This window comes from Colius striatus, chromosome 3, assembly GCF_028858725.1.
Source record: "Colius striatus isolate bColStr4 chromosome 3, bColStr4.1.hap1, whole genome shotgun sequence".
Taxonomy (NCBI): Eukaryota; Metazoa; Chordata; class Aves; order Coliiformes; family Coliidae; genus Colius; species Colius striatus.
In genome coordinates, this window is record NC_084761.1 from 69,523,974 (window position 1) to 69,551,075 (window position 27,102).

Below are 27,102 nucleotides of genomic sequence, written 5' to 3' on the forward strand. Positions count from 1 at the left end.
CCCTCCCGGCCCCGCTGAGGCGCACCCTCCCCGCCGCGCGCACCGCACTCTCTCTCGGCCCCAGGGCGGGACAGGCGAGGAGGGCTACGCCCCAGGCTGGGCTCCGGGGAGCCGGGCGGGCTTTGAAGGGCAGGGAAGAAGCGACCCTGGTCCGCCCGCCCGCCCATCGGCTGGCTGGCTGGCTGGCCGCGCCTTCCCGCTTCCCGCCCCCCGCGTGACTCGCCGCGCTCCGCGGCCGCCTGGCGCCAACCCCGCCCCCCGCACCGTCACGGCGCGCGCGTGGAGCGCTGTTTTGTAACCTCCTTCCATCTTGCGCCCTCCTCCCGGGCCGCCCCCCGGCGGCGCCGCCCGCCGCCAATGGCCGCCCAGCGCGGCGGTCAGCTGACGTAGCGCTTTATGTAAGCCGGCGGGGTGAGGGCGCGCGACGGAGAGGTTTGAAAGGGGGGCAGCGCTGGGCGCGCGCCGCCGCCGCCGCCTCGCCGGGCAGGGGATCGTGGCCCCGGGTCGCGCGCGCAGAGGCGCGCACGTGACCCTCCCCCCCACCCCGCCCGCGAGGGTGCCTCGCTTCCTCCTCCGCCCCGCGCCGTCAGTGCCTCAGCGTCGTGCGCGGAGCCGAGCCCGGCGGCCGGAGCGGGAGCGCCACACCCCCTTCGCCGCAGCCGGGCAGCCGATGGCGTTCTCTCCCGTGACCGTGGGCTCGGAGGTATCGCCGGAGCCAGGCGGGAGCGGGAGCCCGGGCGAGCAGACGGACGGAGAGAGGGAGCGGCTGCCGCGGCTGGGCGAGAGGCTGGTGCCTGGGAGCCGCCTGAAGGAAGTGGTGGGCGCATCCTTGGCGCCGCTGTGCCTCGGCCCCCTCACTGGACCTCAGCGGCTCGGGACTCTCGTGGACTGCCTGGTGCTGAACTACCGCCTGCGGCAGGGGCTGGGCTGGATCCGGGACCGCGGGGCCGCGGCGGCGGGCGGGGGCGCGGCCGAGGGGCCGCTGCGCTGCTGCGGCTGCGGCAGGTTCCTGAGCGAGCCGGTCACCGTCCCGTGCGGGCACACCTACTGCCGCCGCTGTCTCCGGAGGGAGCTGCGGGCCCGCTGCCGCCGCTGCCGGGACTGGCTGCTGCCGGCGGGGGGCACCAGCACGGCTGCCGCCTCGCTGCGGACCAGCGTCGTCCTAAGCCAGCTGGCGGAAAAGTGGTTCCCGGGCGAGTGCGAGCGGGCGAGGACCGGGAGCCGGCTGGAGGAGCTGCTAGCCCAGGGCCGCTTCCGAGAGGCGCTGGGCGCCGCTAACCAGGCTCTGCGAGCAGGTAAGGCTCGGGAGGAGGCCGGCTCTTCCCCCTCCCCGTCGCGCGGGTACCAGCCGCAGAGTCCCATCCCGTCCCGCCGCGCTCCCCGCCCTCGTCCCGGCGGGACGGTGGCGGGCTGTAGCGAAGAGGATCGGGTTCGGGCGGGCTGTGAGCGTGGCGGAGTAGGTGGGTGCGCTGTTTCCTTCCTTTCCTTCAGCCCCGTTTCGCTGCTGCTGAGGGCGTCAGGGATCGAAACGGACCGATAAAGAACGTCCGAAGTTTTCTCAAGTTCGCTGAGAAGGTTCAAGGAACCTTCCCGTCATCTGGTGGAGTAGAGGCACCGCTTACGGGGTGCGTAGCTGTGCAGACCTCGATTGGGCGCCAAGCCTATTAGCAGGGTACACTGCAGGGGCATGGAGAAGCGACCAACGTCGGGTTCCTCAGGTCTTTCCCCCTGCCCATGCTTTCGTGGGACTTGTTTACAGAAGAGTTTGTGGTCCCTTTTTACTGTTGTTGTTTTGTATTTAGTAATCACTGTGCATGGACAAGAGAAACTCTTTTGCTGTACTTAACCTTGTTTCTTGAGAGAGACCTATTTTCAGTCAGAAGTGTCACCAAGACAATTCCCAGCGGGCCGGGCCCGGTTGCATAAGCAGGCAGGCACGGAGGGGGACAGGTTGTGTAATGGCAGTGACATCATGAGTGGGTGTGGTTGGAGTTTTATAATGTGGCGTTGGAAGAGGGTGCAAGGACGGGAGGGGACGTAGAGCCTCGCTTTCACCCTGACGCCCTGTACCCACCAGCACTTCACAGATCACCACTTTTTCCACACTCTGTGCTTTGTAGAGGTAGTCAGATTTGTGTGATTGATAGACCTAGGTGGATCCTATCATATTCCTTTGTCGTTTTTATCCCACTATGGATTTTTAACACCTGGTCACCCATGTGGTGACCTGGTGGTCACTTGAGCCATTTTATTTATGTTCAGAGATTTAGGAATTAATATTTTTACAGATCATGTATATTATGTTTATACAGTTGTCTACAGCGGAGAGAAAACCCAAAAGCTTGCATAAGTCTAATCCTTCCAGTCTGCTCTGGGGAGATACGTTAGACCCAGTGTCAGGGTACATTGTTTTCAGTGTAGGTGGGATTAAATTTCAGATGTATTAGATATGCCTTTCGGCAACCTAATTTAAAGAGATTCAGTTATTTGCCAGGGTGTTTCCGAAATGTAGGATATAGGTGTGACCCGAGAAGGCGGCTGATCTATTTTAAATCTTGGAACTGTAAGAAGCAGACTTCTTGGTATTGTGAAGTACAGCATTGATTCATACAGGTCATGCAGAAATAGAGTCTAAACTCAGTGGCCTTCAGGGTATGAACTGATGAATCCGTTATTGATCACAAATGTTGACAAGGATTCTGTTTCGTGTTTCAAGAATGCCTTAAAAGAACAAAAGAGAAAATTAATTCTACAGATTCTGGCTAATATTTCTTCTGTGAGTTTAGCAATGCTATTTAGGTAACTTTGAGGAAAGAATTTTGATTCTTTGTTTTTTTTATGAAGCTATGTCTTCAATTTTTACTTCAAAATAGGTTTAACATTTGAGAATTGCTACCAACTCTGATGCTTATCCAAAATTTTGTTATTCAAATTCAGTACCTGTGAGAGAATTAAGTGCTAGAAGCTCAGTTTCAGAGCCTTTATACAACCGTTTCCTATGTCTCCAGTTCTGAGACCTATCAATATTACAAGTATTCTCGTAAAGATACTAAAGAACTTCATGAATTGGAATGCAGACGCACCTTACATGTGAATTTAGAGCAGTGAGCTCATAACTACAAATTGAAGGTGATTTCAGGCCAATGGAGAACTAATTAATAGCTGCTGGTACACTTTCTATCTTCCTCCAGAACATAAATCTTGAAAAAGCTTAAGAGATGAAAGAGATGTAGCATAAGGAATAGGTTCATGTTTAAAGTTATTCATGTTCTCTTTCAATGTTTCCTCACTGTTAGTCCACTTATGTTTCTTTTTTATGCAGAGAGTTAAGAAATTGTGAGAAATATAAATCTGATGTCCTAAATAAGGTATTGGCACTAAACCTTTACTCAAAAGGCAACTTTTCATCATTTCTTGCATTAAATGCAACTTTTTAAAAAACATGAGGAACGTTAACATTCATGTGGTTAATATGTTTGTTGCAGAGATTGAAATGAAACAGTTTAGTTAAAGGAAGTCTATTGGATTAAAATACAAGTGTGGCTTGTCTTTAATCAAGTATCTTGAAACACGCAGCTAATAGGCTTGAGTTGGGTCTGAACCAACTATGCCTGCTGGAGTGTACCTCAGGAGGCCCGATGACCAATCAACCTCTGGTTCAAAGTAGAGTAAATGTTGTGTTCTAAGCTGTTTGCTTGAGGTTTTGTCTTGCTGGATCACGAAAGGATGAAGATGCCACAGCCTCTCTGGGTGACCTGCTTAAAGGTTAATTACCTTTGTAGTTAAAAGTTTTCTTTATATTTCACATCTGAAGTGACCTTGTTACAGTTTGTAGCCACCGTTTCTTGTTTTGCACTCCATGCACTTCAGTAAAGAGTCTTCTAGGTAGTCTCCTCTTCAGTGCCAGAAGGCTGTTGGGTTCCCCTAAGACCTTTGGGAATTGTTTTCTATTAAACAAGCCCAGTTCTCTTAGCATCTTCTCATGGATTGTGTGTTCCAACTCCCGATCATTGAGGTGACTTATAGTACTGTATTAATAAACACTACGTCCTAAAGTTTTTCTGCATAGTAGTTGTGATGTTCATGTCTCTTACTTTAAACAATTTTATATGGAATTAAGAACCATATGAAATGCATGCAGGATCAGACCAGAGATGGTCCATTTATTGGTATGCTTACACTGACAGTAGCCAAGAGCAAATAGTTGGAAGTAATACTAAAAAAGAATGCATTTTGAGTGGAGTTTTGTGTGTGGACACCTTGATATACTTTCCTATAAATGTAATAATAACTGGTGTGCACAGTTCTGCACTGAAAGCACTTGATGTCTCTTTTATGACAATCATTTGTCTTTGGGTATGCTAGATGTGAGTGTTTTCTGTATTTACAGTATATTAGGTTACAGAAACGGAAAATTCAGGCACAAACTGTGTTTCTGCTTTGTTTAGTCTGTGGTCTAAGGATTTGAAATAGTTTTGCATCCTCCTTTTAGATGGAAAATGTTAAAATAGATGCTGAACAATTGCAAAATTATGTTTTCACCCTTACAAAGTGTAGAAATTAAATTATGTTTGCAAAATTGGACATATAAATTTAGATCCTTTTGTCTTGAAAATATTTAGACACAGTTTGTTATGTATATTAATCATTCCTTGGCAGTGCTGTCGGTGTTCATTTGCAGAGTTGGGGTCCCAGTTAAACTCCTTGGTGTAGCCCTTTGCATTGTACAAGTTCATTCACAATCATGCTTTCCTCTTTGAAAAGGATAAAATGTCTGCTTTCTGTAGTCATGGACTCACGTTTTTATTTCCAAAATAACCCTCACCTTCCCCCAGTAGAGAAGGCTCAGAGTTCCTCAGGTCACCTTATAAACTTGAAAGTCTGAAGAACATGAGCTCCCTCTGATAATGTACAAATAGATAGCTTATCAGAGAACAAAAACCTACACTTATTGCTACTTCTGAAGCAAAGAATTTTGTTTGATACTAACTCTGTTGGACATCAAAGAGTCAAGTACAACAGAAAAAAAATGATCTGAAGAATATGATTTGAGCTCCTGCCTTACTAGGCTATAGCAATCACAAAACCATAGGAAAGCCTGGTTCAGAGTTGTTCTGCTTGCAGAATTAGTCACTGACAGAGGAAGAGAGTTTCCCAGAGTTCTCTTAACACAAAGATTTTGTTATGTCTAAAATAAAATAAAAAACAAACAAACTAGATTTGGTAATATAGAGAAACTGTCATCTCAAAAGACAAATCAGAAAGACAAGTTTCAGCTGCGAAATCTTCTGTCAGCTTTGATTTTTCCATAACCCTTTCTTTTCAATTAAGCTCTTTTTACATGTAGCATTCTCAATGTAAATACAAAGCAGTATGATGGAATATGTGGGAACATTGACCATTGGCTTTTAAATGTAAAACAAGCTAATGTTGGAAATGACAAAAATTCGATCTGGACATTTAGAATGATGGAATATTGGATTGAAATGATCCCTTCTCAAGAAAACCCTGTTGAAACAAGAAAGATTTCATTGTGGTATTGTTTACAGTAGACAAACGTTTGACTTGTCTCCTTCAATGAAAAGCACAGGTGTATTTAAAAACAAAAAACCCCAAGAAAACAGGCTACTGGCACTTTTTCCAAGCAACAGCTACAATTAGTTGTATTATGAAAACCATAGTTTTAGTGGTGTGGAGATGGGTGTGCTTCCCGTTTGGAGGTTGCTTCACCGGAAGTGCAAAATGCTGTATGTTGGACATGAGAACTTGTGTTTACTGAACACAGGTTTTTTCCTGTTGTGAAAGTTCCACTGGTACAGCTCCTTAGAACAGAGTTTCCAGTGGGTGCTTAAGGCTTTCTTATACTGTTTTCAGACCTCACAGTGATAAAACCAGTTGGATACCGTTGTGACAGTGGCATCTGTATCTCCAACCGTAATTGGAAGGGATCGGGCATTATAGAAACAAATGGCAGGCTAAGGAAAAACCTTGAATGTTTGAAAGCAAACATGGTAATACTTAGACTTTTTAATACATGCATTGAATTTCTAGATTTCTGTGGCTTCAAACAGGTTGAAAGTTAAGTTAAAGTCTACTTAGTCCTCAATTTTTGTTGTCACAACAGTACCAAGTGGTACTTTATTCTATTGGCCTCAATGTTAAAACTTCTAAAATACAATTTCTTTTCGCTTCAAGATACATTAGAAGGTCCAAAATGTGATCTTCAGCTTGAAACACATGAGCCTGGACTTACTGTCACTTTTATTACCTAAACACTGTGGGGTGGGAAATTGCTTCAGCAGTTTTGAAAATATGGTAGAAAAAAGCGTGGTTATGACATATCTCTATGAAAGGGTATCTAATTAAAATTACAAATTTCTGAATTGTTAAAAGTGTTACTTAATTTTTGTCTTCAGATTCCAGTGACTTGATGCTAAGAATTTACAGAGCTGAGTCATATGTTGGCCTCCAAGAATATAAAACAGCCATAGAAGATCTAAATTTTCTTATTTCTAAAATGCCAAATTGGCCAGAGGTAAGTTGATATGCACTCTTAATTTTTCAAAATATGTGTTTTAGCAATAAAATTAATTAATATCTGCATCAAGTTAAGAACCTAGGTCAGCTGCCTTAAATGTTACATTGTAAACCATGCAAAATGTTAAAAAGTGTCTTAAAATAGTTACTTATATGAGGCAGGCTACTGATGAGTGTGGCAGCTCAGAGCTGAATGATGGCTATACTTGGAGTTTATGGTGATGTAACTGTAACAGCTGGACTTTGGGCATCCTACTGTTTATTTGTTACTTTGTATCAAGAGAAAGACACTTTGCTGGTTTAGCTTGAAAAGTTTTTCTTCACAAAGCCAGAAGAAACTCAGTGGGAACTAAGCTTTACCAATTGTGCAGGCAGCTGGGGAGTCACTGGCCTTCAGAACTGCAAGATAGTGCATATTACAGTAACGTGTAAACTCTGATCACAGCAGGAGCAGCAAGATCTTGCCACACAGGGGGAGATAACTGTTGCTGTCTTAATATCTCCTGTGTTTGGCAGTTCCATGGCTACTGCAAATTTGGAGAGCATCCTACTTTTTTGCCTCTTAGCATTGTAGTAATGAAACCTCACATCACATAACTGAGCTTGATTTGATGGATTCCTCTAACAATTCTCCTCTCTGGAGGAAAATAAACTGTCTCTTAAAGGATTAGGATGCTTTCCTTCTTGAGCATCTTAATGAAACTGCCCAAATCTATCAAAGATGATGTATGCCCTCATCTGACAGCCTTGTTTGACAACATTAATACTGACACTCATTCCATAGAAATTGCATTCTGGGGATTTTTTTTTTTTTTTTTATTACTTCCTTAGTTCACTTTTTGGCTCCTTATCCAACATCCCAATGGCATCCTGGGATGGATGCATCAAGAAGAATGTGGCCAGCAGGTCAAGGGAGGTTCTGCTCCCCCTTTACTCTGCCCTGATGAGGCCTCATCTGGAGTCCTGTGTCCAGTTCTGGGCTCCTCAGCTCAAGAGGGACAGGGAAGTGCTGGAGAGAGTCCAGCGCAGGGCCACCAAGATGATCAAGGGTACAGAACATCTTTCATACAAGGAAAGGTTGTGGGAACTGGGGCTGTTTAGTCTGGAGAAGAGGAGATTGAGGGGTGATCTTATTAACATTTATAAATATCTAAAGGGTGGGTGTCAAGAGATTGGGGCATCCCTTTTTTCAGTTGTATCTAGCAACTGGACAAGGGGTAATGGAATGGAGCTGGAACACAAAAAGTTCCATTTAAGCATAGGAAAAAACTATTTCACTGTGAGGATGAGGGAGCCCTGGCACAGGCTGCCCAGGGAGGCTGTGGAGTGTCCTTCCTTGGAGGTCTTCAAGACCCACCTGGACACGTTCCTATGTGACCTGATCTAGGTGGACCTGCCTCTGCAAGGGGAATGGACTAGATGATCTCTGAAGGTCCTTTCCAACCCCTACCATTCTATGACCTCATGTATAGTTATAGATATTTTTGATTTATCTAACTTTTGTAGATAACTGGTTTTTTTATCTAAATTGGATTTATATTACTGCAAATGCAACTTTAAAAAATTGACATACCTTCGATAAGGGACTTCCTAGTTCCAATGTCATATAGCTATAGATAGGATCAGCAAAATTCAGTAGTATTTTCTCACCCTTTTTTTTTTATTATTCTCAGAGAAAATAGTGTACAGATTTTTTTTTTTTTCCTAGCTGTTTTCTAGTGTTCAAGAACAAAATACAGTTTGAGGAAGCAGCTGGAAAAATATATTGTTTTATGTTAGGAATACAAATGAAGATGTCTATAAGGAATGCATGGTTGTGTGGATTGTTTTGTTTGTAGTTACCTTTCTCATGCAGGCTGGAAACATAAGGCTTTTAATGAAACTGAGGGCAAAAAGGGTATCCTGTAAGCTGCTGTATGAAGCTATGTAATAATTTGCATTTTATGTCCTTCATCTTTCTCTCTAAAGGATTGAAAAAGGGGCAAATAAGGCTTTTACTGAATTCAACACTAGTCAGGTTTTTAACTCTTCATGTAAACAAAACCAAATTAACTGTAAGGAAACTAACACCAGCTTATCCCATGACTCCATTTAAACATCTCAGGGGTTGTTTTTTAGGCCATATAGATCATCCACACTGTGCACAGCTGAAGTTTCTGAAGAGTTACATTATTTTTGTCATGGAGGGTTCTAATTCAAACTCTATTGTTATGCTTGTAAGATAAATACTGCAATTCGCATACTCTCTAGAAATATATTTGTGGTATCTATTTTTCAGGTCTACTTCCGGAAAGGAAAAGTGCTGCAAGACTCTGGCTTTGTAGGTGATGCCTTACAACTGTTTCTACAGTGCTTAGCCCTTGATGAGGACTTTCTTCCAGCCAAGCTAGAAGTAGAAAGGGTAATTTCATTTATGAAACTTGATTCCTTATTAAAGCTCCCAGTATGGTAGGCTTTGGGCATCTAAAAATATTCAATAAATACAGAGAAGGTTCAGGTGGGAAATTAATTCATTTTGAGACAAATCATACTATGTTGAAGAGATAGTCCTAACGTACTCGTTTTAAGTACAGATGCTTTTGAAGTTACTAAATGAAAATCTAGAAAACTGGAAAGCAGGCAGCAAGTTAAATATTCCAAGTTGAAATTTTTCATGCCCAGAGCACAACAGGTTTTCTTTGATAATGAAAATTTACACTGAAAACGCTGCATGATATTAGATTGATAATATCTAACTCTATTTCAAGAGCTCACTTGCTTGTGGTAGAAAGATTTCTAGATAAATTTCAGTAATATAAGTGTAGATTTCTGCTTGTTCTCCACTTTCTTTCTCAGTTACTGCTTGAAACTCCTACTTATGAGGATAATTTGATGTAGATGAAAATCTTTATTTTTGTATGTAGTTTTATAATAAAACTATGTCTGGGTCCCTTTTTATGATGAACATTTAGCTATTTGTTTTCCAGACATTGTGTGATGTGCTGTCACCAGAGAAGTTAGGAGAGAGTCTGAAGGAGTCTGCTTGGAGTTCACCACATAATCGAAGTAAACCTTTTATACTTGGTTCTGAGGTGACTGAGTCTTACTGCAACTTACAGTTTTGTGCTGAGCAGGTAACAAAATCTATAGGGTAACTTCTCTCTTTGGCTGATGTGCAAACAGCAGATGTTCTGTTGTCCTTATTTGTATAGTTACTTTGTAGCCTAAATGCTGATTTTCTGTAATTGGCTAAATAGGAAGAAAAGAATTGCCATTTACAAGTAATGTCTTTTCATTTGGAGTGTTAGGCTTCTCGTTCCAGTGAACTAATTATTAGAAGGCACTGAGATTTTATATTAGTGACTTCAAAAGCAAGAGAAATACAGTTTTTCTTCTCTTTGAAGCAGATAGAGGTTTTTGAATTGTTAATGCTAAGCGAATTTGAATACCATCTTGACTTAGGAAATTTCTCTAGTTAAACTAATGAACTAACTGTGGGTATCAGTTTGCTGCATATATATCTTTGCATGTTCACTTAGATTTGTGTTACTCTTTTAAGTATAGTTCAGCTCATCTTACTATTACAGAGTTTAGGAGGATCAGATGTACTGGAGCCTGTCAGGGGAAGTTTAAATCGTGCACAGTCTGCCCATGCTCTTAACTCAACAAAAGACCTTGCCAAGGAAGATGGCTTAAAGAGAGTGTCCTCTGAACCCCTTCTCTCTGGCCAAGAAAAAGGTGCTTTGTTGAAAAGAAAGCTTTCCTTTTCAGAACAGGATACAATTGTGTGTGAAGATGGAAGAAACAAACACAAAAAGCAAGGAGGTAAATTGTCACTTACTTTGAAATTCGAAGTATTCATTGTCCTGTGCCTTTCTTTGAATGAGTATTTTGTCTTGCTTTTCCTTAGAAAGTGCAAAAAGGGACAGGACACTAGCTTTTGGAACAATTCCAGGGGATTTGATTGATGTATCAGATTTTGAGTGCTCTCTATGTATGAGGTAAGATTTTTCTCCTTAAATCAATATTTCCAGTATAGATGCTTGGCCACATGTCTATTACACATATAAACTGGGGTCCTCATAGGTTGTGATGAGTTCTGGTATCAGACAGTGATTTTCAGCCTTCCTCTGTTTCTTGAGTTAAATCCTTATTTAAATGTGTCACTTGCTATAGTGCTATATAATACAGCATTCCTTTAATTGAGTTGCCTTTTAAATTAAATTTGGCATTGTGAACTGGTAACTGTAAAAGGACAGGATCTTCTGTGGTTAATAAAACTATTTAACTTCTTATTTTGGGAAGGCTGATGCTTAGAAGTATTGCCAGTGAACCTCATACTCAGAATGTTAGTCTATTTAAATGTAGCTGATGTATTTAAAAGCTCTTACTGAGTTGCCTTGATTTTCAGATTAAGTACCTTAAAACATGGTGTATATACTAAACTGTCCATAGTTATGTTACTAGTATAGAATGCTGTTGTCAAAACATTTCCTCAAGGAATCACTCAACTTTGTATATTCTGAGTATCTACATAGTGAAACCACAGTCTGTGTACAGTGGGAGAAATATTTAGCTATTTAGAGTGTTGAAGTGTGTCCAAATTCATCAGAAGTAAAAAAAAAAAAATAATGATGTGGTGTTAAATAGAAACAAACTGCAGTACAGGGGAAAAGGTAGAATAAGGAGACTTGGGATTAATTTTTCTGTGCTTTGTTGTGGTGTAACTAGCCCTAAAAATTAAAGAGGTTGATTCTTGACTTGTTTAGCAAAACATTACACTCGCTATGGCATCTAATTACCAATAACTTTGTTTCAGGCTGTTCTTTGAGCCAGTGACAACCCCATGTGGACATACTTTTTGCAAAGGTTGCTTGGAACGGTGTTTAGACCATGCTCCTCAGTGTCCACTCTGTAAGGAGAGTTTGAAAGAGGTACTGTTCCTCAGTAAATGTCACAAATACAAATATGGTATCATTTTAAAGACTGTGTCACGTAAACCTAACAACTTGGGTTATAGATTACAGCTAGAAAGGAAAAACTTGACAAGCTTTGTCAATACAGTTGATTAGATTTGCTTCAGGGTCTTAGAGGTTTTATGCTTCTGGGACCATCTGCTTTATTGGTGTAATTTTGTCCTGAGTGTTTGGAAACTTTTGCTAACTATTCAGTAAAACCTCTCTCTGATTTCTGTATACTTTCCTGATTCGTATGGCTTTATAACCTGGGAAATCAATTCTGTCTCTGGTAAGCACAGAAATACAGAGTTAGACATTCTAGTTGTCAGATACTAAGTGCTACAATAGAGAATCTCATTTTCAAATACCTAAGAGTAACATTAGGTGTTAAGTAATTAAATGTTAGAACTTCAGAGCTGTAGGTTTTCATGGGTTTAAATTTATGACACATGCCCTGTATCATTGTTTTAAATGAAGGCTGCATTTTCTTAAGCTTTTTGCTAATTTAGAGGAAAAGAAATCTTAATATATTTTTCTAAAATTGCTTACAGTACCTTGCAAGCAGAAAATACAGCATCACAGAGCTGCTGGAGGAATTAATAGTGAAATATTTGTCTAATGAATTATATGAGAGAAAAAGAATTCATGCTGAAGAAACTGCTGAACACTCAAAGTAAGCTTGCTGTCTTTTGTCAAGAAAACTTGAGAGATCAGTATAGAAATTCTTTCTAGAAATGTTTTCTTATTTTTGTGATTATTAACAATGGCATATTATGAATGCAGGCAGGCATATAAAGGCATGGTATTTGGCATCTAAAATGTGTGTTTCAGAAAATGAACACTTTTTTAACTACTGTAGAAATCTAAAAATCACATTTCTATAGTAGCAACGTGAGACTTTTAAGTCTTCTACAAACCATGTTTGCCCTTCTGTTTCTGCATGCACTTTACTGCTGTTAAGGGAATTGTCTTCTTGAGTTGGTTACAGAGCCTCAGATACTTGAATTTGTCATGAAAGTTCATGATAGTCATTAGTTACGTAAAGAAAGATGTGATAAAAAAATCCCGACAATTTCTTTTTGTGATCTTGATGTTTATCTCTAGCTGAGTCCTTCAGATATATAAAGCATGTGGATATAACTGGCAGAAAGCTATTTAAAACCATAGCTCATGCAACATACATAGCTGAATCTATACATTAGAATTATATTTTAAAGTCTGAAAGTTATTAGAATTAAATACTTGCTGATGTTTTAGTCTCACAACTATCCACTGTACATGCTTGATAAAATAGCATGAAAAAATTATTTTGGTTTTCAATTAGGCTTCCTGAGGCATACTGCAAGGTGAAAGTTACTGGATTGATGTAAATGGTGACCTAACTGCTAAGTGGTTACTGCTACATCTTTTTAGCTCCAGGAAAAATGCAACTCTGAGAGTATAATGACTTCTGTGGCTCAAACTAAAAAAAGGGAAAAAAAAACCTTACAGAGAAAACAAAACACAGCACTTCATTCACTGACTAGCTACTATAACAGGGTAACTGGGGCTTACTGTCCAGTATTTATTCAAATCAGTATACAGGTATTCAGTCAGTGTTGCTAATCTGTGTGTTTATTGTTTATGAAAGTAATTACAATGTGCTTATTATTACATTTTGAAAAGAGTGCTTTGTGACTTCAAATATAGCAAACATACTAAAAGAAAAAGATGTATTGCCTTGGCATAGTTGAGTGTTTAGATTTTTAAGCCACATATTTCTTTTCATGTTCTCTTGAAGCTTGACCAAGAATGTTCCAATGTTTGTTTGCACTGTGGCATATCCTACTGTGCCTTGCCCTCTACATGTGTTTGAGCCAAGATACCGACTAATGATTCGCAGAAGTATGGAAACTGGAACTAAACAGTTTGGGATGTGTATAAGTGATTCACAGAATGGGTAGGTTGTCATCCTAATCATCCAAATTCTAAGCTTCTCAGCTCGTATATCTTCTGCATTACTGACAAGTTCTCCTCTCTAGCTTTGCAGATTATGGATGCATGCTACACATTAGGAACGTTCACTTTCTACCTGATGGACGGTCTGTTGTTGATACAGTTGGTGGAAAGAGATTTAGAGTTTTACGGAGAGGGATGAAAGATGGTTATTGCACTGCAGACATCGAATATTTGGAAGATGTTAAGGTATTCAGAATGTTATCTAAATACTTACTAGTATTAATATCTCAAGATTTTTACTTGATTTGATCTTGAGAAGTGTTTCAAATTTCTAGGCCCCTAGACCACTGGGCGACTGGATGCCAGCATATGTAAGAAATGGGAGCTAGCTTAATTTTTTATTATTATAAAGCAACAAAGAAATACTGTGGGTTTTGTTTTAACAATAGTTTGAAGCTGTAACTTCTCTACTGTTCAGTCATTAGGAGTCAAGGTTTAGGAGAATGCAAGAAATATATCTAAATATAGTTGAAGTGTAAGGTTTCTTGACTTAAACTGAAGCACCTCAATTGTTTCTTCTAATGATATTTTCATAACATTCTTCCTATAGGTTACTGATGAAGAAGAACTAAAGAAACTGAGAGAACTTCACAATTTTGTTTACAATCAGGCCTGCAGCTGGTTCCAAAATTTAAGAAACAAATTTCGCACTCAGATTCTTCAGCACTTTGGGCCAATGCCTGACAGGGAGGAAAATATACAGGTGAGACATTATTTCATATCTACTATCAAGTGCTTATTTCTAAAAATAAAAACTCTGCTAACAACTGCCAAACAATAAAAGAAAAAAAAAGCCACACTTTTTTTCCCAACTTTGAAGGCAATAGGGCTTGCATCTTGTTTCTCCTACAATGAGCAACAAAAGGCAATTCTGTCACTGTCAAAGAGTTTAAGTAGGAAAGGATGATACGTACCTGTGGAGCTAAAACTAGTAAACAGAGAACACTTTAAGTTCCAGTAGCATTTTAATCTGTTGGGTTTGTGTAAAGCCGTTAGGATTCTAAGGGGACTAAACCCTGTATTTTGTTCCCTTTGACATGTGCAGGCAGTAATCTTTGGCGAAGATGTAATAACAACACTTCTCTCTTTCTGAGCTAGTGCCATAAACTGCTACAGCTGCTAGGATTTCACAAATGTTTCTTAAACTGGCCGTAACAATCTATTTTAATGGTTATTGTAAACAATTAATAAAGGTTGGTGAGATCCTGGGAGAGAGGAGACTGAAGAAAAATAAGATTTAAAAATATGTAAAATTTGGCTTTCTAAGTGGAATTATATATGAAGTGGATGAGTGCCTGTCCCTCACCCATCTGCTACATGCTTTTACAAGACTTTATTAACCACTCTGGGAGGACTGTAGATGCTGTGGAGGCCAGTACATGAATGCAGTAGTGATTTTATAACAATTTAGTAAAAAACTCCAGATTTAAAACAACATGCTAGGAAGGAAGACTAAGTGTGCAAAACCGGGATAACTCACAGGGCAGCAATCCTGTGAGTGTGTACCTGTGATTTACAATAGAACGCAAATCTGTCAACTGTGTAACACAAATGCAAGGGAGGAAATGTCATCCTGGAGCATACCACTACCAGTAATATTTTTGCAAGTCATTTGAGGTAATTGATCTTCTCTGTAGTGATAGGCCCTCTGCTGAGGAGTATTATGTCCACTTCTGGGCATGACATCTAACGATTGGTGTTGAGAATTGAATGAAGTACAGGAAAATGTTAATAACAAAGACAATTGTAATAAAAACATTAGCCTTGAAGAACATTCAAGCCTCAAGAATAGCATGACAGGTAGTGAATTTAGATTTTATCAGAGAGGTTTGTTATTAGGTTACTGTTAGCCATCTATTCCCTAGGAAGCTGTGAGCTTCCTCTGTTGTCTTAAGAATAATTGCTTTATCAAGCTTCTTTGAAGTTTACTTTGACTTCTCAGTTGGGAAGGCATCAGAAGACATCTCTTCAGAACCTTTCTCATCCTTAGAGATGTGGAATTCTCTAGCTAGTATCAAACTTTAAACTAGTCTTTTTCCTTGATGACTTTGTCTTTTAATATCTTGATGTTACTCAGCTATACTGCGTTGGTAATCAGTGACCAGCTTATCTTTTATTTTCAGGCAATGCCCAATGGACCTGCTTGGTGTTGGTGGCTTCTAGCTGTTCTCCCCGTAGACCCCAGATATCAGCTGTCAGTTCTCTCCATGATGTCTTTAAAGGACCGTCTGATAAAAATCCAACATATACTCACCTATTTTTCTAGAGACCAGTCCAAGTGACTAACCGCCTGGGTCTTCCTGAAAAGTTACTCTGCTCTGGTTGTAGTAGCAGCTGGAATTTTTGCTGCCTTTGCACATCTAGTGCTGGATTGAGAAGTGTAATGGAACTGCTTTTTCTCTCTCCTCACCTTCAAGACTTCCTGAACCACACGGTTCTTTGAATGCACACTTTCTTCAACTGAGAGGAGACCACTGACGATTGCACAGAGCCAATCCAGCTAGATATGTTTTTCCCGTTCTCTACGTTACAATTTGCACTATTTAGAGGAGAACGTTTTTGAGACTTGATAATTTTAGCCGCTGACTTTTTAAAGTTGTGGGAAGTGCAGGACTTAAGGCTGGTAGTCCCAAGTTTACAATGCTGAGGAGGTATTAAAGGTTTTGCAAATGTTTGCCTCTTACAACTGTTCATTTGCTGTTTGCACAAATATTTGAAATATAGTATTGAATGTCACTGTTGGATATTACTACTTTTGTTGAGTTATCTTGACCATGAATATGGCACAGATTTTTAAGTTATCTTGTAAATTTATGTATCCCAGGACAGGTGACATGATGAACTCTATGCTGAACTGAGAGCCAATGTTAAGGAGCAAATGCAAAAAAAAAAAAAAGGTACTTCAGTCTAAAAACAAACTGTGAATATGGTTTACATACCTAGGCCTGTACATGTTAAAGAGGAAACTGAAAACTAAATGCTAGTACCAGTTACATTTCTACTGGGCTTTTCAGGCTGGCTGTTCTTCCAGAGCACACACTTAGTTTATAGAGCTTAAAAGAAGAAATCTTTAGAGTGTGTGCCTGTGTGTGCGTGTGTGTGTGTATTGGGGATTGTGCATCCAGGATGTAAAAGCTTAAAGTTTTATTTGGACTTTTTAAGTTGGTGCAAATGTGAGTTCTATGCCTTATTGATATCAATAGTAGAGCACACTGCAGTGGCAAGGTTAGCATCGTGCTGCCAATAGGTACTTTTTGTAATTAAAGATTTGCATATTTGTGAATATGTCTGATACTGGCTCTCTTGTATGTAAATCATTTGTAAAATATTTCTTAAATCTTGCTTTTGCTAATATATTTAATTTTCAATAAAAGCTAAAAGTTTGTAATATTTTTAACTTTATCAGAAACTAAGTCTTTTTCCATATGCTTCCATTCTGGGATCTTAAGTGAGATCTTAAGTAAATCCAGAAGCAGCTGTTTAACCTACATCAAGTTTCTGGACACTTCATGACGTAATTGGTATGTACATAATCTGTTTCTGATTATAATACCTGTCTCAAGCAGGTACAAGACAAGTTTGGACAGACAAGTTTTTTTGCTGGAGTCCTGCTTTTGTATCTATCTTGTTTAAATTAAAATGGTTTCAGATATGAAGTTTGCATTTCACAAAACTTAAAAAGTTGTGGGAAACTGTTCTTGCAGAGCAGTTAGGTATTTCACAGATTGGCTAATCAGATGCTCGAGTGTTGTACTCTTCTGGAGTTTAAAGTTTGAGATATCACAGGCAACACAAAATCTGCTGAATCATTTTTAATGTGGGCTTCTATCAAGGGTAAATTTCCTCTTTATTATATGAATACAGTCCCAGATTAACATTTTGAAAGCTTTTTATGCATAATAAAAGGAGAAAGGAGTACTCTATTTTTCCACTTCAGTATGTTATAACCTCAGAACCTTAAACTTTGTATCACCATGATCTTTTTAAGAGTGCAGCTGATGGGATTTTTATTTCTTGACAGCAAAAAGTCCCTGTAGCCAGGCTTGAAATACTCAGGCAATCTACTGGTAATTTTTTTTTCCCCTTGCCACAAGCTTTAATTTTGCAACAGAGTATTCCCCAGTCTACTGGAAGGTGTGGCTTTTGTATGTTTTTATGTTTCCATGACATTTTAATAAAATAAAATTTCAGATAAAGTGTCAGTTGACTTGCACTGTGCTGTGCATATAAAATTCTACTTCTGGAATTGTAAACCATGAAAGAGAAAACTTTCTTAAAAAAAACCCAGCAACAATGAAAATAGCAAAGTTACTGTGATTAACACATGCTGCTTTAAGACTGATCTTAAGTACCACTCTTCAGTAGCTAATCCACATACATGCTCATTGTAGGTGCTGTTGGGAATAATATTAAATTGAAAATGGGGAGGAAAGATTTTTAAGGGGATTTTTAAGTTGGTGTTTTTTCAAGTGGTTGTTTTATGGACCATTTCAGTTCACTTCTGTGGTGATTTAGCCAGGTGTTCACCAAGTCATATTGCTCCCCCTCCCAAATGGGACAGGAGAGAGAGAGAAATGTAGTGAGAGGTTTGTGAGTTAAGGACGGACAGATCACTCAGCAATTAGCATCATGGGCAAGACAGACTCAACTCGGGGAGAAAAAGGTTTGATTTATTAAAGAAACTATAAGAACTGGGAGATGAAAAATAAAACCAAATCTTGAAACACCTCCCCCCGCCCCTTCTTCTTCCCAGGACTCTCCTTCCTTCCCTCTCAGCAGCATGGGGGATAGGAGTTGCAGTCAGTTTGTTACAGATGGACTTTGCTGCTGCTTCTTCTTGGGGGGAGGCCTCTTCACACTTCCCACTGCTACACTGTGGGGTCCCTCACAAACTTCTCCAGTGTGGGTCCTTCCCATGGGCTGCAGCTCCTCACACCCTGCCCCAGCGTGGGTCATCCATGGGGAGAACAGTCCTTCAGGTACCGACTGCTCCAGCCTGGGTCCCTCATGGGATCGCAAGTGCTGACAGCAAACCTGCTCTGGCATGGGCTCCTCTCTCCCCATGGGCTCCCAGGTCCTGCCAGGAATTTGCTCCAGGGTGAGCTTCCCATGGAGTCACAGCCTCCTTTAGTCATCCACCTGCTCTGGTGCAGGCTCGTCCACGGGCTGCAAGTGGATCTCTGCTCCCTGGTGGCCTCTATGGACTGCAAGGGCACAGCTGCCTCACCATGGTCCTCACGACAGGCCACAGGGGAGTCTTTCTTTCAGGGCCTAAGCTCCCTTGTCCCCCTCCTCCACTGACCTTTGTGTTTGCAGAGATGTTTTCACATTCTCATTTTGCATTGCTGTTGCAGTTTAGCAACTGTGCAGCAACTTCTTCTCAAATATGTAATTCACAGAGGCATTACCTCCGTCACTAATTGGCCAGGCCTGGATCAGCTGTGGGTCCATCTTAGTATTGAGTGGCCCTAGCCCCATCAGCTACAGGTGGAGCCTCTGGCAGCTCTTTGTTTAAAGAAGCCACCTCTGTAGCTCCCCCTGCCGTCAAAAAACCTGCCCAGGCAAAACCACTACAACTTTTTGCAGTCGGAATAGTGCAGAACAAGCTCACCTGAATGCTAGTGTAGACATTTCAGTAAATCTCTTGGAGAGATGCCAAGGTGTGCTTTGTACACACTGTTTTGCGTTTGGGGATACTTCCATTGATTATTTTTCTAAATTGGTTTTTCCCCTAATGTCACACAGCAAGGGTTCTTTAGCTACTGGATGATAAAATGGCAACAGATTAAGGACCGAGTTGGATTAACTTTATTATAATAAAGTTGACAATCAATGTAATCAAGCCTGAGTGGAATGCGAGCAATCTGGGCATGAGCAAAAGGGAAAAGGGGAAGTGTCACTTGATGTGCAGGCAAGGGACACTTAATTAGTCTTGTGTGATGATGGAAATTGTCAGGGAAATTGTCAACCTCTCCTCTGTCATGATACAAGGATCTCTCCTTCATTGGGCAGCACCTCTGGATCAGCCAACAAGGATTGATCCAAGTTAGTGTTGGAGTGCCACATTTGTAGGATTGTGCCTTCCCTGTTCAATCATGACATTGACAAGATGATGTAGACATGTTCTTTACATAAATGTGAGAACAAAAAAGAAGTGTCTCAAATGCCTGGTCATCTGTAAACAGACACAATGAATTGAATGTGTGTGTTAATATGAGAAAAGTCATAAAGTTCAACATAAGGAGTCGGAGTCTCTGTACTTGAGAGTACAGAGTCTGCCAAGACTCTGTACTTGAGTCTGCCAAGAACTGATGTGTATTTTTCAAATCTTTCTGGCAAGGACCTTTTCTCAGTTTTGCTAAATTGTGGCCAGAGATGTCCCTGAAATTCTTAATTCATAATTAATATGCACCTCTAGTCTCTTCACTTTAAATGACTCTTAAAAAATGTCATTTCTTGTAATAAGTTGGTGTCCCAGATGAGAATTGATGAACTTTAGGTTCAGAAATTTAATTTTTCTTTCCAAAACTGGCAAATACACAAACTTCATCCATCACATTTGTTCTAGCAAATTGTTTCTCGGGGTCTGTAAAAGGTCCACAAAGTTTAAAATGCAAAGATCTATCTTTGTAAGATATGTTGGTGGGGGTGGCTGTAGAAGTCAAAGTGATGCTGGAATACTAGTAGTGAGAAATGTTTGCTTTGAACTCATGAAAGACTAGGCCAGATTCAAATGTTGCTAGAGGCTTTACAAGACTTGGAAAGATAATATGCTTGTACTTTTGGTTTTACAAGTCATTTATGCCATTCCTTTGAGCCCTGTGCCAGAGTGTGTGGGGTGGGGTGCCTATTGCATTTTGAGTGAATAGGTATGCTTTGGGATCCTGGCAGGACAACTGACTTTGTGTGTCCTAATGAGACTTTGATGAATAAGAGGCTGTTCTGTCCTGTCAAGAACCAAAAAAAACTTCTGTAAAAGCTTAACAGCAGATGCTTTAAGTGACTTCAGGTCCCCCTGCTGAAGCAGCCATTGCACAGCAATTTCTGAGGATTTTTGAATGCACACACATAAATTTTAAGTGGAATAGATAAAGATTTGGTAACTGGCACTGCAACCCAGTTCTAGAGGCCCTTAAGCTCTGCAGGAAATTCAGGGCTTGTAGTTCATTGTTTGGGTTTGTTTTGTTTTAAATCCACCCTGTATGTAAAGTTCTCCTCTTGTGCATCCCTTGAAACAAGTCTTGATTGTTCAAACCACCTTTATACCTTATTTTTGTCTGAGCTCCAAAACTGAGCATTTTTGAGTGTAAGCTTTTGGAAGCTTTGATCAAGGAAGCATGCTCTGAAAACGCATCTGACGTGCCTGCTGCGGTGTGATCCAAATCCAGCACAACAGGCACCTTCAGTTTGATTTTAAAACGTCTCAAGCTTCCCGATGCCATTTTGCAATTAAGTTGCTTTGCTAAAGAAATCACTGGGGCTGTGAGGAAAGGTTCAAATGTGCACACTAGTGAGGGAACAGTCATGAGTTTTCTTTGGGTATTAATTACTTTACTAGCCTTCAAAAAAGAAAGCTTCAAAAAGAGGGAGTGCCTTAATGCCATCCCCAAGAAGTCCAGATTGCATCCTCTCTCAGGCCTTCAGTTTACTTTTTACAGCTCTTCAAAGGCAGAGGATATTGAAACCATACCTTCAGTGTCCTGGGTACGCAGATGAAAGGCAAATCCTTAGAAGCCATGACTGGTTTTCCCTTCATTTTTACCGAGTGGGTTGTTTGTATTTGGCTTGTTTTTGAAAGTAAATGATGTTCTAAAGGCTGAACACCAGGTGCCACTCACCAGTACCTGAAGCAGCTGTACAACAATTCTTGCCCTCAGCATGTCCCACTGCTGAGTCAGAAGAGCTTCTTGCCACTATCTTTAAAGAACAAACAGTGTAATTTTGCAGGCAACTATGCCAATTAGGACACCATCTCATCCAGGGTCCTAGGTTCCACAGCAGCTGCTAAAATATTTCACTTTCATTACAGCTATTCCAAACCAATTTAAAAAGTACAAATACATTTCAGTAAGCTTTCCATGTCTTAGTTTTTGGGAAGAGAAAAAACACTCTCTGTTTCAGAATTTTAAAAATTGGATCAAGACAGGGCAAGTGCTACAAGAGCAATTCCTGGCTACAGAAAATCTCTGGTTATTGCGTCAATGTCACAATGGAACGATGAACTGAGGGGAACTATTTTCACTTCAGAGCAAAAGCTTTGCAACAATCCTCCAGCTGAACACCGGAACAGCTGCTATGCAGCATTTTGGCCTTTAGGGCAACTGTATAAATTCCTTGCAGGTATGATGGGCTTCACAGGTTTCAGCTGCTGCTGCCAACAATGCACCTTTCACTGCTAGCTGCTATGGCTGAAGACTTCTTTGCCAGGCAACTGCCCAAGCAAAGGTTTGCTTCTGAGAGTTCAGCAAACAAAAAAAGAAAAGCCCCAAACAAGTGTCCCACCCCCACCCTAAGTGCTGAAGAATGGCCATCTCTATGGCAACTAAAGCACTTAATGTGCCCATGCCCAACATAAATTGGCACAATTAATTAGTTACTTTAATCAGGGTGCAAACAATTTGAAGAAAGTAATTAAGAGACAGGAGAGGATATTCCAGGTGTAATATTTAAACTGTTGTCTGTTAGGGAGTTTTATTGGGTATGGGAAGACTGTACAGAGATAGCAATACAACCACAGTGATGCAAGTAGAAGACACAAAAGGCTGTCCCACCCTGGTTTGAGGGTAGTCAGGTGATGAGTAAGCTTGTCAAGGTGATTACCCATCAGAGCTAACACCCAGTATAGTTTTGGGTAGTGAGAGGAAGAATAGGAAATGACAGCCTCCTCCTCTTGTGTAACTTCACCCTCAGGTTATGCGTTGTTACAGAGCTGAGTGAGCAGACTGCTGCCAGCAGGAAGATGTGCTGTACTCTCCTCTACAGCTGTTGGCTCTGGCCCTTTTCTGCTTAGAAGATTAAAACAATCCAATTCACTCACCCAAGAAAACAAAGGGCATGCACTCATCTCTCTTCACTCCCTTTTTTCTGCTAGTTGAAGGTAACACCAATCCTGTGGCAGGCGTGCAAGCTGTCACCATGTTTTCAGGGCTACAAGTTTTAAGTATGCAGCTCAGTACAACCTCAGTAAACAGCTTGTTTAACTAAAAAGGCACTATCATGAAGGTCTTCACATTTAAGTCAATGGTTCCAGAGAGATGGTATGCCACCAGGTTGGAAGGGACCATTAGAAATCATCTAGTCCAACCCCCTGCAGAAACAGGTTCACTTGGATCAGCCTCTGTCATCACTAGCCCTCCCTGCTATTGATACTGTGTGAGTGAAGCAGCCATCAGCAGCCTTTCACCCAGCCCCTCACTCCCAGGGCCTGACTTAGCACACACTCATACAACACTACCTTAGGAATAAAGCAACAGAGCTTTGTGCAAGGCACACCCTTAATCAAGGAGCAAAGCATCTTCCAGAAGATGGTCACCTAACTTCAGGACCTGAAGTTATGTACCATAGCTGAGGGGCAGTTTTTGAGTGTACTTATTGAATAGGTTTCCACAAAGCAGCTTTGCATTCAATATTTTATTTGTAGTTGTAAAAGCTTAAGTGTTACATACATTGACTAATTGCATATTTGTTAGAATTGTACCTACTCAGAAGACTGGTGTGTGCAAAGACAAGACAGTCATGCTTAGATTTCCCCCATGAGTTTGTAGGTTTACTACTTATTTCCCCCCTTCAGTTCAGTAAATTTCCAAAGAGCAAGGAAAGAGAGATGTTTAATAGCTAGTTACTGAAGCATAAGATGAGAGTTAGACAACACATAGGCCTTTTGGAACTACTGAAGGCAGAGATCCACCTAGTATTTAAAAAGGTAGAGATGCGACTAGGCAAGAGTTAAAACAAACAGGCGGCAAGCCTAGTAACAGTTCACTCAAACCATTTGTAGTTGCAGCTCATTATGAACAAGAGAATTGGCATCAAGGCTATCACATCACTCCAGGGAGTATGCATACACACATATATTTAAAAAAGGAAAACACATGTGTATGAATATACATTAACTAAGGCAGGTATTTATTTCAGGCTCTTATAACAGTTTTTCCAGCCTCTTCCTATTATTACAGGATGTGTTACCATTTTATTGCTAAAGAAAGCATACTGTCATTGCAAGCAGAACAACAGCAGCACTGGCTTCAGGTAGCAGCCCAGTGAGTTAACAAGGTTCAAGACAGACATTCTTACTGTGGAAGAATACAACAGTTACTGAAATACAGACAAGTAATTGAATTCTATTTATCACGATGACCTCATCTTTTACTAAGTTGTTTTAATAAAAAAAAATACACAAGGGAAGGATAAGGACACAACAGACTTCATCTGCTGCTCTAACAATGCTTTCTTCCATAAGAAAGGATATAGGACTTTCAAGCTCATCCAAACGTAAATCCTACATGCCATTATCTCTGTGTAACTAACAGTTACTTCTCAGCATGACTTACAAGGTGCACTCTCGAAGTTTTTTGTCAGCCTGCTTCAAGGAGATCCAAGTGTTCAACATGTTTGCTCGCAGTTTGGCCCACACCAAATGGTTGTTTAACCCAAATATCTGGGCAGCAAACTGGGCAGCTCCTTCAGGTGACAGAGTAGTAGAACAGCCAAGGCCTGCAGAGAAGCGAGCATCAAGATCTTACCAAAGCATGTTTGACAGTTATAAAGAAAAACAAAATCTAACACTGCCTCTGAAAACCAATTTAAAATAATGCGTGCTTCATGCCCACTGGAACCAGATGATCTAGTTTTAAAGCTACTGACGTGTTATGTTCCTCTACTTTGAGCATGACTGCTTCATGGCATTTAAACCAAAAGCCAGCAGACCAACTGACTCTCCTTACCTAGAGGTAATAGGCTTCTTGGCCTCCCATCTGCCAAGCATCCATTCAAGTTGCTAATACAGTTAAAAATCATGCAGGTGGCAATGCACTAAAGTAAGAGTTGGTGAGTTAAGCTCTTACCTACATTTATTGTGGGGAAAGATATATTTTGATCTTTGATCGCAAGGCAAACAAAGCACTTTAACTGAATAAAACTCAATTATTTAAATTCCCATTACTACTGATGTTTAGCAAGGATAAGCCAAGGTTTACATTTTTCCAAAAATCAGTTCCTGTAATAATCAAGCTTTTTTTCTTATTACTTCAAGATTATGGAAGATATTTCTGAAGACTTTGCTCTGTACTGATCAAGCTACTTTTTCAGTGGTTTGATATGTGTGTGCTTGTACAGCACATACACTAGACCAACAAACATAGAGCAAGGTGAGATCATCGCAAGCTTTATCTAGGTGGACCTGCTTCTGCAGGGGGGCTGGACTAAATGATCTCTAAAGGTCCCTTCCAACCCCTAACATTCTATGATTCTATGATCTTACCGCTGGGTAGTCTGAGAGAGGACCACACATCCTGAGTGCCCCAGTCAGCTGAGAGAGGAGGACAGTTGACAACAGGGTAGGCAGTGTTACCAGACATGACTGGCCCCAAACCATTGCTTCTGCCAGCTACTGCAACAAACACTGTTGGGACTCCATCTCCTGGGGAAGAAGAAGACATTCAGAAATAAGCAATCCACCCTGTTCTCTACCACTTGTTTTTGCAGGAACTTGGGAATCCACAATTCTGTTTGCAATTACATTGTCAATTTCATTACACAGCACTAGGGTTTTCCTTCAGTCTAACTTCCCCCTTTACAGTCTTATCTCTGTTTAGGACAGCTGGAAGTCAGCATGTCTTACTCTGCTTTTAAAAGGAAGTCTCAGTATCAGAGGAATGTGTGCTGCTTAAGCTTTGTAGACAACATAGCCATTAAACCTTGGGCCTACTTAAGTGTCCCTCTCCTGAAACCTTATACCGTTCACCTCAAAAGAAGGGTTTCTCCATTGTGGTTACCACATCTGTAGTTTCACTGACTATGAAAATAAATAGTTCTTATCTCTCCTCTGCTAGGCTATAAACATATTTGAAGAGATGTTGAGTTTCTTGATAAAGAATTTAAATTAAGTATCTTTTTCTCACAACATCTAAAATAACAACCAAGAATATTTTCATAAAGTCAGGCAAGAAAATGTGATGGGAGCAACATATGTCTTGTAAGTTAATGTAAAAGAGTATTCAGAGTCAGCTAGAGAAACCATCACTTCATTTCAGAAGGGCTGGCATTACCAGCAAGATGCTACACTGAGTGTAGTAATGTGACCAAGGCTTGGGCAAAGCAGTTCTGGGATAAAAGCAGAGGTTAGACTTTGAATAATGGAAGCTGTGGCTGTGCAGCGAGACAATACGTTTACTCCTGTATATAAGGAGTATAATGCAGTTCATAACCTGTTGTGTAATCAGCAAGTGCAGGACAGCATTGTAACAACTTGGTGGTCTGTTTAACAAGAACATGGAGAAACCCCACACAAATCCTGATGTTGCCAAGTCGTTTCTGAACATGACACTGTTTCAGTCCAAGTCAGCAGTAGTTTGGCACTTGCCTTCATATTCTGCTTTGATCCTCAGAGTTTCATCTGGTCCTTTGTGAGCAGAGGTCACTCTTAACTCACAAGGAATTCCAAAGGTTGCACAGGCCTTCTTTATTTTCTCACAGTGAGTGAGGTCCGAAGGAGATCCCATCAACACTACAACTCTACCTTGGCTCTTTGTTTTCAGAAGCAACTACAGAAAAGAGTGAAGGGTGGGGAGTGAGGGAAAGCAAAGTGGTCAACAGGACTGAAGACAACTGGTTATCAAAGTTTAGATATGTTGTTTATAAAAAACAGATACCTCCACTCTTTCTGCAACCCATTCAAAGTTTCTCTTCACCATTTGCAGTGCTTCAGGAGTCACTTCTTTCAGGTCTCGGTAGGACTGAAGAGAGGGGAAAAAAAAGATACTGAAGTAGTTACTGTGTTTTGGGTAGACAAAGCACTCATTTTACTACTGTAACTGGTAAAGAATACCTCAGCTGAAATATTTATGCAGTTTCTAACAACTCCTAAAGAAGGAGAGCAGAGATTGATACAGATATAGCAGAGAGGGGATGCAGAAGCAAGGAAAAGCTATTTGATGAAGAACCTTCTACATTACAATTCATGGCCCTTTATAACATAGGTAAACATTCATAGCTTTTAGCTACAAGACTATCAAAGGTTTCAAAAGCCTCCTAAAGGGCAAATTTAAGGAAAGACATACAACTTGTTAAAAAATGGATTTGAAGCTACATAATTGCCAGGAAGCCAACCTAGGTTATTTTAGGAAGATGAACAAAAGCACTGTCAGCCCAATTCATTCAAGCACCCTACTATAAAGTAAAAACATTGAAGTACATGAGACATACAACCCCATCTCCTCTAGCCACACTTTGAAATCTTATACTGGGACTTACAGGGGTCCCTGTTACTAGCCTCAATGACTCTCACAAAAGCTCTATGGTAGCAGCATTCCCAAACCAGTTCTTTTATAACTACTTATCTGGTTAATTCAAGAGACCCTTGACAAGTGCAATTGTTATGAGCTTAAATATAGGACAAGTTTTACTTCAAACT

The 27,102-nt window shown here is 40.8% G+C and overlaps 2 protein-coding genes across 6 annotated transcripts in view; one reads left to right on the forward strand and one right to left on the reverse strand.

Annotated features, from left to right (window-relative positions):
• Nucleotides 1-378: 378 nt before the first annotated feature.
• Nucleotides 379-16,860, forward strand: LONRF1 (LON peptidase N-terminal domain and ring finger 1). The gene is made up of 12 exons (XM_061992571.1): nucleotides 379-1,295; nucleotides 6,417-6,535; nucleotides 8,816-8,938; nucleotides 9,504-9,650; nucleotides 10,104-10,341; nucleotides 10,427-10,517; nucleotides 11,336-11,450; nucleotides 12,026-12,147; nucleotides 13,255-13,413; nucleotides 13,496-13,658; nucleotides 14,023-14,175; nucleotides 15,596-16,860. Exons 1-12 carry the CDS (start codon nucleotides 671-673, stop codon nucleotides 15,752-15,754), a joined length of 2,214 nt encoding a protein of 737 aa, XP_061848555.1. The 5' UTR covers nucleotides 379-670; the 3' UTR covers nucleotides 15,755-16,860.
• A 6,186-nt stretch (nucleotides 16,861-23,046) lies between these two features.
• The window catches only part of PAICS (phosphoribosylaminoimidazole carboxylase and phosphoribosylaminoimidazolesuccinocarboxamide synthase), a 41,799-nt gene continuing 37,743 nt past the window's right edge, over nucleotides 23,047-27,102 (reverse strand). For 3 of the 5 annotated variants that reach the window (XM_061992567.1, XM_061992569.1, XM_061992568.1), the window contains 4 exons: nucleotides 26,342-26,425; nucleotides 26,053-26,233; nucleotides 24,952-25,110; nucleotides 23,051-24,185 (listed from right to left, as the gene is read on the reverse strand). In XM_061992567.1, coding sequence (XP_061848551.1) covers nucleotides 24,019-24,185; nucleotides 24,952-25,110; nucleotides 26,053-26,233; nucleotides 26,342-26,425 — 591 coding nt within the window. In that variant the 3' untranslated portion in view covers nucleotides 23,051-24,018. Of the gene's footprint in view, nucleotides 24,186-24,951; nucleotides 25,111-26,052; nucleotides 26,234-26,341; nucleotides 26,426-27,102 lie in introns of all 5 variants that reach the window. The other 2 variants (XM_061992566.1, XM_061992570.1) reach the window with 1 other exon arrangement.

What these genes read in the sequence shown, in the direction of transcription:
- LONRF1 (XM_061992571.1), top strand. Translation starts at nt 671, where the DNA reads ATGGCGTTCTCTCCCGTGACCGTGGGCTCGGAGGTATCGCCGGAGCCA. An exon ending in GAGTGCTCTCTATGTATGAG is followed by an intron (nt 10,518 to 11,335) that starts GTAAGATTTTTC and finishes ACTTTGTTTCAG; the next exon opens with GCTGTTCTTTGAGCCAGTGA. An exon ending in GAAACTGCTGAACACTCAAA is followed by an intron (nt 12,148 to 13,254) that starts GTAAGCTTGCTG and finishes GTTCTCTTGAAG; the next exon opens with CTTGACCAAGAATGTTCCAA.